The following is an 11,226-nucleotide window of genomic DNA, read 5'->3' as shown; positions in this document are numbered from 1 at the left end:
AAGGGCGGCATCTGATACTGCCGATATACAGCCTACATTTTCGTGCCGTCCGAAAGAGGCTGCTTTTGCACTGTGAAAATGTCTTTTATATAGGACGACAACGACACGATTTCGACAGCAATGAAAGCAAATGATTTGTTTAGAAAAAAATGCTACAATTGTATCAATGATTTAAGGACATTAAAAACAATAACTGGGCAGGATTGGGTTCTTGTTCTTTATTTAACGGGTCAAATAAACCTTCCTCCTAGTACTTATACGCTTTCGTAAAGTTACAGCTGAATAGCTTCGACGTGACAGTGACAGCGATTAGCAACTCAAAATGTTAGGCAGTTTTAAGCGTAATAAAAGAGAAAATAAGTGTGTTTGCCAGCTATTTTCAGCAGTTAACAGTATAATACAAACTTTTATTTTCCTATAGCCAAAAGCTCTATAAATCGTAAGCTCGTCGCAAGCTACAAAGCGCCCCACTCTCTATCAATGGTTGTATAACTTGACGCATGCGCGCTACACGCGGATGTGACGCACGCCGCGCCGCGTTTTATCAATGGACGCGCCATCTTGTTGACGTCATACCGGCAGACGCCATGATTGTTTTCGTTCTGAACAATTTATGAGAACACCGGCAATGTGGCGGTTATTTCCATTGCGTTTTTAATTAATTTTTTGATGATTTTTGAGGTTGGAAAATGGCTTTTTATATACACTATTAAGTTCCTAGAGTTTTGTTCACAACAAAAGTAATGAAATAAAATAAACACACTCTGAATTTCAATTTCATATTCATATTTTTATCATACTCTAACTTTACTTGTAGGTATGTATGTAGTTCTAACATTAAGTAAAACATTTAAAGCTGAACTATTTATTGAAAACTATGCCAACATATCTTTTATGGATAACCTCATTGCATCACAAAGGCAGGTTTTGTAACAACAAGCCTCTTTGTGCTAGAAAACTTTCGTACCGTTATTTATTTACGTTAATACAAAGCTTTTTGAGTTGTTACGTGTATTGAGAATGCCTAAGGTTAGCACATTTTACTTTGCTTTGTGTAAGCAATCGATCAGATCTCTTTACCCAATTCCATTTATCAACACAGAATTTTTCAGAGGTACTTACATACTTATTGGGAATTTTGTTAGATACTTTTTGTCGTACTGACATTATTATACTCACGAAAATTTGCATGAAAATAGGTAACGTTAACTTTATTTCAATTTTAAAGCGTTATAGGGTAGGAGATTTCAGTAGATAGGTTCATATTTTATATATAAATAGTGATAAATTGAGAATAAACTTTCTACGTATAATTTACCATACCCTGTACTTCGTCGTTTAAAAATTACACGCCTTTGTGCGACCATCTACACTCCATCATAATACTTACACTAAATGCCAAACTACTTAGGCCAAACAAACAGGATCAATTAGCCTAATCAAATAAACAATAAGAAAAATTTCTCCGAAAATAATGAGAAGACTTGTTCTGTTGAAACAGGGGGTCAATTGAATCATTGTGATAGGACAACACAAAGAAATGTCGTGAAATGTAATAAGCACGAGTGTTAGTAAGCTTACTGATCTACTAAGAGTTAATTGCTGTGACACGTGAGCACATGAGTAGAAATGTAATAGCTCGACTAGTAAAGCAAGGCTTATTTCGGACAGCACGTTAAATTTGCATATCGCGATTGTCATTTGAACAAGCCTGACGACAAGTATTACAAAGGGAATTAGGGGTTAGATAGGTAGTCGCTCTATGTAAAATAAACCACTGGTACTCAGCTGCTTCCACTTTGGATGCCGACTCAAACATCTTTAAAAAGGATAGGAAAAAGCTGGCGTTTTTTGAGATTGAATTGAAAATCATTCCATTGGATAGCTTTTTTATAATCTTTAAAATTAACTATCTCATTCACGTACTTATTACTATCCGCCATCCTACGGATTTCCCATATTAACAGACGTATCTCCCATACAAATAAGTAAGTTAATAAAGCTGGAAAGTTCATTGGAACGTGACCTCGACATTGGCAAGTAATAACTTGCATTTATACCACTTCTCCGTGAAAAACATGCAATATTAAAATTTAATCACCCGTAGCGGAATTAATTAAAGTTTATTTTTTCAATTTGACCTTGTCGGCTTTAATTGGAGAGAAGCACGTGTATCGGAAATGGATTTAAAGTTAATAAAGACTATTTATAGAAGTTTGTTAATAAAAACACTAGCTGTTTACACATAGCTTATGTTTCTCGGTAGAGTGTAGCTTTCCAAAAGCGAAATCAGATCAATTTTTCAACAAACAAACAAGAATATGTATCCTCCATATTATACATATGTCACCGAAAAATAACAAGACTCGTAAGTTGATATTTTTTTTCGGAAAATATTACATTTCAACTGCCGTTTATTAATTTAGAGTTGATCAATTACCTAGAAAATTTATCAACTTACGAGTCTTGTTATTTTCCGGTGTCGCATATAAGGCAGACCGTTGACAGTATTGAAATATTCATATGTATCAGTATTATGTTAGGGCGCGTCCACCCTGTAGGTTGTGACGATAATTTATTGTTAGGAGAATTATCGTCTCAAGCTGTTTCCATTAATTTTTCCGAGATCTTTTCCATTGTCAGGACAATATAGCTGAATAGCGATAGAGATGCGTATCAAATTCACCTAAATCGGTCCAGCATTTTATATGAAAGCGTGGCAGACAGTTAAACGTCAATCCGTTTTAACAAAGTAATGTTAGTAAGTCTTCGACTACCTATGCTAGTACCCATACCTAAGCAGAATCTTAGGTATCGAAGTCACTATCTTTCGCTTACAAAGCTGCGTTTTAACTGCTGATCTATTGTGGTAATCTTAATAAGTTTAAAGATATCCCCTTGCTTCAACTGTCTATTAATTTGCAACTCGATTAAACCCTACTCCAATCATTTGCAATTTTCTAAAATCTAATTCCACATTATTTACACTCTTCACTTCTTCCTAGATTTATTGCAATAGAGGGAGATAACAATAAAATTGTTATTTCGTTTCGACCTTTTATTTACCACCCTTAACTCGAGGGTCAAAATCCCTTCCCGCGCGTGCGTGAATCAATAATGTACCCCTTATTATGACATTAAGTGTAATCGTCAAAATGCGTGCTAAGTAACTGCTGCAGCATACATTGCTGCGTTTGTAGAACAGTTTCCATTACGTGGTCAGTGAAAACCAGCAATGGATTTATGATAAATGAATGTGTAGTATAGTTTTTACTCGTTTGTAAACGTTATGGTACGGGTTCGCGCCTGCGCCCTGCATCCGATGGACCAAATTTTTAGCAAGTGTAATACGAGAGCCGAGTAAAGTGCATCTGTTTTGTGTGAAAAGTCTATAAATAATATTAAAAAGTGAGTCTGTTTGTTACTATTGTGTTTCGTATGTAGTGTAGATCGAGTTGCGTTGCTATTTCATGGGATAGGCCATTTATTTTGGCTATTTTTGTAAGGACGTTTTCTTTGTGTGAAGTTACAATTTTCTTGTTCCGGATTTTCTTTGCCGCAAGATGCTTATCGGAGATATTTCTGTTTCGTCTTTGTTTATTAAATTAAAGTGTAATTTGTCGATGAAGGAGACGATTAATTTTCTTGAATAAATATAACGCATCAGTAAACATTAAATAAATAAGTATTTACGTAGTGGCCTCATAGTAAGTGAAATAAAACAAAATGAGGTGAAGTTTTAATTTAATTTCATTCTATCGATTAAAAAAAGTAGATATACATATCTATCCTTCCATAAGTGAATTAGGAGCGCGCGAAATTATGAATAAAAAAACTACTTTAATTAAGCCGTACGTTAATTAAACTTAGCTAATAAAGTAAAAGCTGTTTACAATGTAAATAAATACAAAAATATCAATTTATATAAATACGAGTTCTATTCTCTTTCTTCATATTATTTTCTTTTTTCACCTACGAGTATATACGATCTACAACGAAAATAAAAAATAGTTACCTACATGAACATTTTTTTACAGGATGTCTTGCGGGGCAGAATGCCTGTCCCTGGGCCCCCCTCCGGACTCCATCTTACACATGCCTCCGCCCCCCCTGCCCGCCTTCCTGGCCAGTGCCGCCAACCTCACGCCTCCCTGCCGAGCCTCCAAGTGCCCCACCAGCAGGAACAACGAGGAGAACTCGCTGTTCCCAGGAGTGGAATACCATGAGCTACCCAGACATGGTGAGATACGTATGTTGTTTTCACTTTCTTTGGACTATAGTAGCTATTCTCCGAGGTTTTATATGACCCGGAGAGTATTAGTTTAAAGCATGAGGCATTTTTGAACGACTTCCCAAAAAGGAGGTATTCAATCTTTTTAAGAGATTATCAATCTATGTATCTTCCACATGGCCACGAATCTATCATCGCCATTGGTGGTTCAGTTACGTCTCTTATATCCTTCCTTATTGCTGTTCAACACCTTGGACATATTAACTGCATGTTGCCATATTTCATCTGTAAACTTGTAATGTTTTCAGAGCCAGCCACTAATGATGACACATGGTTCCTGGTGCTGATCACCTGCTGCATAGCTGTTCTCTGCATAGCGGCACTACTGGCGCTGTTTCTCCTCAAATGTAGAGAGTGAGTACATCTCTGCTTTCTCTTTTTCTTCATCTTTGTTACAAAATGTATCTATATTCAAAAACATGTCTTCTGATAGTTTCACGCTTTTGAAAATCTTTTTCTTAACACATTATGAAATCTCTAAAGTTTATCTCTTTATTTCTTTCATCTTGATTCTTACTTTTTATTTTCTTTCCCTTCCAGTTGGAAAAAATCTCATGGGTTTTTTCTCGACAGGGCGCGAGGAGGTTGTAAAAGCGGTACTGGTAAAGCTTCGGGCTCCAATGCTCTATACGGAGGTGCCGCGATAGACTCCCGAGTGCTCTGGGCAGCACTCACTCCTCGCGGCACGCGGCACTTCGTGGCCGACACGTACCCACACGACGAGACTGAAGACCACCACTACGAGTGTGTGGAACCCCCACTGTACAAACTCGGCCCTCCCGAAGACCTCGCCATCCCACGACACTTCAACGTAGAATACGAAGACCCAGCACCTTTGATCGAAAGCTACAGTGACAGGACAGAAGAATACTTTCGCAATGGCATGGACACTCTCCGCCGTGGGAGGCCTCTCGTGTCCTCCCCAACGAGGATCGAACGCCCCAACCTGCCACCTCTGAACCTCCAGCCACGCACTCTCAGGAGGGCCCCTCACTCCCGCCGAGTCAGTGATGCAAATAATCCGGAGAAATCGGCCATCTGAACCGAAAGTGGCGCGGTATTCTCCGTCGCCGATTCTACCGATATCGATTACGATTGGCAGTCGATCGAGAACTCGAATGTTGATCGTCTCGTTTGAGGACCACTTTTCTCTGATCCGTTTAGTTCAGACATTTGGCACCTGGACTAAAGTTTTAAAATCAGCTCTGGACATTATACTTAGAACGCTTTTCCGCATAACTAGTTCATAATTGGAAGTTTACAAAAATAGCACACTATAATATAACGGTGGTTTGAATACTTCTTCCGATAATAATTTAAACAAAGTAACGAAAAGTTTTTGTAATTATCTGGAGAAGTATGAAATCTATGTAATTAATGTAGTAGGTGTAAAGGTGTAGAACCAAGCTTACGAAGTGCATCGGTGTCCATAAACTTAACACGAATAGCCTGTGTACGCGAACGTAATTGTAACTCGGTAGACAATAGTTTATTTACTGTAAATAACATAGATTTTTAACGAATTTATTTATTTTAATGTGCAATTGTATTATATGCTATTCTGTCTCTAAAACTAGTCTAAAATTACTGTAATACTTTCTAGTCATTCATCACACAGTCAATGTGACTTAATACTGCATGTCTATTATAATCAATAAACAGCTAGCATCTGTAATATTTGTTAGAATATTTTATTTTATACAATATGTATCACGAATTTTTGTACTTGTCAATAAAATATTATTATTTATCTTGCTTTTCTTACCCATTTGTTGTAACCAAATCCCAGCCCCTTTATCCATAAAGGTCAACAGCACAGACATGAAATTGGTTCCCTACTTCCGTTAAAGGCATAACCTACTGGCAACAGGTAGTTTATCATGAGTGCTAAAAGTAATCAGAACATTTTCGACGGTTGCATTAGATAACATTATGAAAACGCCATCAAACTGATTTTCAATTCAAACAATGAAATATTTCCGAACAAAACCGATTGCACAACATACAACATTGCACAAACATTAGTTTGACGTTGACACTGTCATTTTGATTTGATTTTGACACGACACGCTTCCCCCGTGCACGCATTGTTTGTATTGGCTAAAATTCTGTTAAATATGAGAAATTCCTGATAATTTAAGTTATTATAATATTAATTTTAGTGCAATTCTTATTAAGGATAATCTAGAAAGTACAATATACAAACAAAATGTCGGAAGATGTGATAAAACACTCGGTACACACTTTGGTGTTTAGATCTCTCAAAAGATCTCATGATATGTTTCTATCTAACCAAGGATTGTTGCCGCCAATTGATGAGAAAGCGTATGTATTCATTATCACTACCCAAAAATTATATATTAACGCATTAACACAGTTGAAACTTTGTAAAAATAGTAACCTCACCATATTCTGCATTAACCCCCATTAACTTGATATTTTATTGCTTCTACTATGAATCTGTAGTTAGTCAAGCCAGTCATAATGTTCAACACATAATTATCTACCTAAATAACGACCTTATATTGAACGTAATATCATAAAAACACTTTTTGACATAATGTTTCTGTTCTAGAGAGAAAATTCTGAAAGGAGTGAAAGCTCGTGACAGCTATGGTCAAGTGATGGACACAGTACAACACGCACAGGCCGTCAAGCAACATGATGCCAGGACACAGATGGACATACCTAATGATAATGGTAATATGCCTAGTTTGATAAGAATGTGATGAGAGGTATAACTTTGAATGATTATTTTAATATCAGAGTAGGTAACCATTTCTTAACTCTGTTCAAGCACATAGAAATCAGAAATATTTACTAGTGGAATCTAGGTACAGTTGTAGGTCATGGCATAGGTTAAGACTACTATGATAAGCCTATTATAGATATTCAACAGATTAAGGACTACAATTTTCATCTAATAATAGTATTTAATAATGGCTGCCAGACAGTGATGAGTGGTCTACATGTGGTACTAATGTAACAATTATTGTATCTCCTTAAATCTATGGGATAAATACTAACCTATTTATAAGATTTCCTCACTTATGTTACAAGGCCTTACCTCTGAAGAGAAAGAAGGATCTACAGATACCCTACATGGTTTGTGTATACTTTGCAATAAGTGTAAACAATCATGTTTATTTTATTGGCTGTGGCATGCTTAGCAATCTCTTTCTCTCTTAATCGTTTTTATTTCATGATTTTGACCTTGCTTATAAATGTTAGACTATATTTATCTGTCTGAAACCATGCTCTATGTAAATTTGAAATGGCAATTTGAAAAATGTGTTCCTAGATTTTTTATTTGTCTAGTTCCTATTTATTTCTGACTTCAAACCAACCTCTACAAAATTAGAATACAGCAAATTTTAAAGATACATATCTCTATTTTTATTTGCTTTGTTATTCTTTCTGATTTCTTGAGTAGTAACTCATTTTTTTTTCATCTTTAATCTTGACAACATAAATGGCAAAGTTCTTTTTTATTGTTCCCATAATCAAAATAGACCCATTTACCTTATAAAATGTGCATATTTATGAACACTTACCTTCACATTTCCCAGGAGAACTAGCAGAATCAGCAGCCCTAGGTTCAGAATCGGCTCTCATGCCATTCACCGGGCCCGCACCGACCCCAGCCCCACCAGCCGGTGCCCTGGCCGTGCCGAGGAAACCTCCAGCAATGCCCAAACCCAAGTGGCATGCACCTTGGAAGCTGTTCCGAGTTATATCGGGACATTTGGGCTGGGTGAGATGTGTGGCTGTTGAACCCGGAAATGAGTGGTTTGCAACAGGTGAGATTTCTGATACATTCTAATTTTTATACAATTTGACAACTCTCTATTCATACAAGATTCTATGACCTAAAATATAGGGATATTTTAGATTCTATGACCAAAAATATAGGGATATTTTAGGTCATAGAATCTTGTATGGCTTCTGCATGTTGTTTGATTTCATCATCACTTTCACAATTTATTAGGCACTTTGCAAGCAACCAATGTGCTACTGGCTTTTCCATATTATCAAATTGGATTTTGCACTTATAGCAACTCTACCCTATAGAAACCTCTCAAATCGTTAAATAGTAATAATATCTGTATATTTCATCAGGTGCTGCAGACAGAGTCATCAAGATTTGGGACTTGGCAAGTGGTAAACTGAAGGTATCACTCACAGGACATGTCAGTACAGTCAGAGGTGAGATTAATATAAGTTTTATACAATAGTTGCCAACACTTGGTTTTTTACATGTTTTGTAATGTTTTTATTTGTTTTCAGGCTTGGAAGTATCTTCCCGACATCCATACTTATTCAGTTGTGGTGAAGACAGACAAGTTAAATGCTGGGACTTGGAATATAACAAGGTAAATTATTTGCAAATTATATTTAAGTAAAAATTTGGAAGGTTTATTTGGAATGCAGTTAAAAATTAGCTAACATCATGAAAGTGTGTGCACTTCCTTTAAAACTAGCAATTTTCTACTAAAACGCCACCAATTAATCTTAATACCACACAGAAAGTATTGTGTTGCTGGGGAGTTATTCCACCATTTCTTCTTCCAAGCAAAACACATAGAAAATAGTGTAGGGCGGGTATTTTGAGGGCTGTCTTTTGAAAATTTGACCTTCAATAAGTGCTGTGTTTGTTTTATTCTATAGTTTATATCATATTTATCTGTGTTCTACAATGTTATCTTTAATCCCCAGGTGATCCGCCACTACCACGGGCACCTCTCGGCAGTGTACACGATCTCCCTGCACCCCACTATCGACGTGCTGGTGACGGCGGGACGCGACGCCACGGCGCGGGTGTGGGACATGCGGACCAAGGCCAATGTGCACACGCTGACCGGACACACTGATACGATTGCGTCGCTGGCTTGTCAGGCTGCTGAGCCACAGGTAACATAGAAAATATTCATGTCTAATATAAACTGTTAAATGTTTTGTTCTGTCATAAGTGCGCGAATACGAGATATTTACGCTATTGCCATCAACTAGGTATCCGAATTCCCTTGACGTTCATTAAAATTGCGATTGATATTCTGTTAAATTCATGGAAAAACAACCCTAAAAGAAAAATCCCAAGTAAGCTTTACTTAATACGTAGTAGGATACGTTGCATACACATCACAACATAAAGAACGCGTAAAGTGCGTTTATCTACATAAACACGATTATTTACTTATAATTACAGATTATAACCGGTTCCCACGACTCAACAATCCGTCTCTGGGATTTAGCAGCAGGCAAATCAATGTGCACTCTAACCAACCACAAGAAGTCAGTCCGTTCCATAGTAGTCCACCCAACATTATACACCTTTGCTTCTGCCTCCCCGGATAACATAAAACAGTGGAAGTGCCCAGAAGGGAAGTTCATACAGAATCTGTCTGGACATAATGCTATAGTGAACTGTATGGCTGTGAATCCCGAAGGAGTTTTGGTCAGCGGAGGAGATAATGGAACTATGTATTTGTGGGATTGGCGGACTGGGTATAACTTCCAGAGGTTACAGGTGAGTTCTATTTACTTTTACAATAATATGAGTCTATTTGATTATCGCCTTACTTCCTTTTTTTAAAAGATTAGCGGTAATTCGGAACTCAAAAAGAGTAAACTGCGAAAATATTGTGTTGTTGCCAGTAAAAATTAATTTCCAAATTTTTCTGTTTCGGAGTTTAAGTTATCGAAAGTTTCACAATAGTAAAAAAATCTAATCGATGACCTCCTCCTTTTTGGGAAGTCGGTTAAAAACATATAGAGCCAATATATATTATGTAAACTAATCCTTTTTCCTTGTCCCAGGCCGCCGTCCAACCCGGTTCAATGGACTCGGAAGCCGGTATCTTCGCGATGACGTTCGATCAATCCGGCTCCCGTCTCATCACGACAGAGGCTGACAAGACTATCAAGATATACAGGGAAGACGACACAGCCTCCGAGGAGACGCATCCCATCAACTGGAGACCAGAGATATTGAAGAGGAGGAAGTTTTAATTACTTTAGCTGTAGTAATAATAAAGATTTTTTGACAATGAGTGGTGATTTTCTTTAATATTGACTTTTTAATATTTCGTTTATAGAACCAAGGTGCCAATATTTTTATTTCTTGAATGTCTAAATTGACTGGGCTTATAAAGTAATGCATGAAAACCGCATCAAAATCAGATCATTAGTTTAGAATTAGAAGATAGGTGTGAACATTACTTTGCACAAACGCACATCTCTCACCCTAAACGCATATACCTGCTCCGTTCCGTCGTGGGTAATCTAAATATATAAAACTCAAAGGTGACTGACTGACTGACTGACTGACTGACATAGTGATCTATCAACGCACAGCTGAAACCACTGGACGGATCGGGCTGAAATTTGGCATGCAGGTAGATGTTATGACGTAGGCATCCGCTAAGAAAGGATTTTGATCACTTCTACCCCCAAGGGGATAAAATAGGGGATGAAAGTTTGTATGAAACTTTGTCAATTTTAAACCGATCGGACTGAGACTTTGCATGCATAAAGCTACTATGGCGTAGGCAACCCTTAAGAAAGGATTTTGATCAATTCTACCCCTAAGGGGATAAAATAGGGGATGAAAGTTTGTATGAAACTTTGTCAATTTTAAACCGATCGGACTGAGACTTTGCATGCATAAAGCTACTATGGCGTAGGCAACCCTTAAGAAAGGATTTTGATAAATTCCATCCCTAAGGGGATAAAATAGGGGATGAAAGTTTGTATACATCTTCTTCGATTTTATGAAGAAGTCCTGATGACGAATCAGAATTTTATGATGACGTTCGCTTAAATACGATTTTGATTTATTCAACCCCCACGGGTGATAAAATAATCTATAATATAAAAATGAATCACAAAATGTGTTGGTAAGCGCATAACTCAACAACGCCTGGACCAATGAGGGT

The 11,226-nt window shown here is 37.1% G+C and overlaps 2 protein-coding genes across 6 annotated transcripts; both read left to right on the top strand.

The window, feature by feature from the left end:
- Positions 1-3,269: 3,269 nt before the first annotated feature.
- Positions 3,270-6,041, top strand: LOC110376078 (uncharacterized). Of its 4 annotated transcripts, none has more exons than XM_021334432.3 (4): positions 3,270-3,408; positions 4,038-4,240; positions 4,540-4,645; positions 4,865-6,041. In XM_021334432.3, exons 2-4 carry the CDS (start codon positions 4,039-4,041, stop codon positions 5,331-5,333), a joined length of 777 nt encoding a protein of 258 aa, XP_021190107.1. In that variant the 5' UTR covers positions 3,270-3,408; position 4,038; the 3' UTR covers positions 5,334-6,041. The 4 variants fall into 4 exon arrangements, with proteins under 4 accessions (XP_021190107.1, XP_021190105.1, XP_021190106.1 ...); XM_021334430.3 differs by having other exon boundaries at positions 4,832-6,041; XM_021334431.3 differs by having other exon boundaries at positions 4,038-4,249.
- Positions 6,042-6,352: 311 nt separating this feature from the next.
- Positions 6,353-10,341, top strand: LOC110376096 (pleiotropic regulator 1). 2 transcript variants are annotated; one of them, XM_049847611.2, is made up of 9 exons: positions 6,353-6,616; positions 6,867-6,991; positions 7,352-7,396; positions 7,861-8,091; positions 8,411-8,497; positions 8,579-8,664; positions 9,008-9,202; positions 9,498-9,818; positions 10,109-10,341. In XM_049847611.2, exons 1-9 carry the CDS (start codon positions 6,501-6,503, stop codon positions 10,298-10,300), a joined length of 1,398 nt encoding a protein of 465 aa, XP_049703568.1. In that variant the 5' UTR covers positions 6,353-6,500; the 3' UTR covers positions 10,301-10,341. The 2 variants fall into 2 exon arrangements, with proteins under 2 accessions (XP_049703568.1, XP_021190124.1); XM_021334449.3 differs by lacking the exon at positions 7,352-7,396 and having other exon boundaries at positions 6,355-6,616.
- Positions 10,342-11,226: the final 885 nt, after the last annotated feature.

This window comes from Helicoverpa armigera, chromosome 7 (assembly GCF_030705265.1).
Source record: "Helicoverpa armigera isolate CAAS_96S chromosome 7, ASM3070526v1, whole genome shotgun sequence".
In the NCBI taxonomy this organism is placed as follows: Eukaryota; Metazoa; Arthropoda; class Insecta; order Lepidoptera; family Noctuidae; genus Helicoverpa; species Helicoverpa armigera.
This window is presented reverse-complemented; position numbering and strand designations above follow the sequence as displayed.

Excerpts from the sequence above, each read along its gene's own strand:
- LOC110376078 (XM_021334429.3), top strand. The coding sequence starts at position 4,039 with ATGTCTTGCGGGGCAGAATGCCTGTCCCTGGGCCCCCCTCCGGACTCC. Across the intron at positions 4,250-4,539 it reads ACCCAGACATGGTGAGATAC|AGCCAGCCACTAATGATGAC; the intron begins GTATGTTGTTTT and ends TAATGTTTTCAG. Across the intron at positions 4,646-4,831 it reads TTTCTCCTCAAATGTAGAGA|TTGGAAAAAATCTCATGGGT; the intron begins GTGAGTACATCT and ends TTTCCCTTCCAG.
- LOC110376096 (XM_049847611.2), top strand. The coding sequence starts at position 6,501 with ATGTCGGAAGATGTGATAAAACACTCGGTACACACTTTGGTGTTTAGA. Across the intron at positions 6,617-6,866 it reads CCGCCAATTGATGAGAAAGC|AGAGAAAATTCTGAAAGGAG; the intron begins GTATGTATTCAT and ends TTTCTGTTCTAG. Across the intron at positions 9,203-9,497 it reads GTCAGGCTGCTGAGCCACAG|ATTATAACCGGTTCCCACGA; the intron begins GTAACATAGAAA and ends TTATAATTACAG.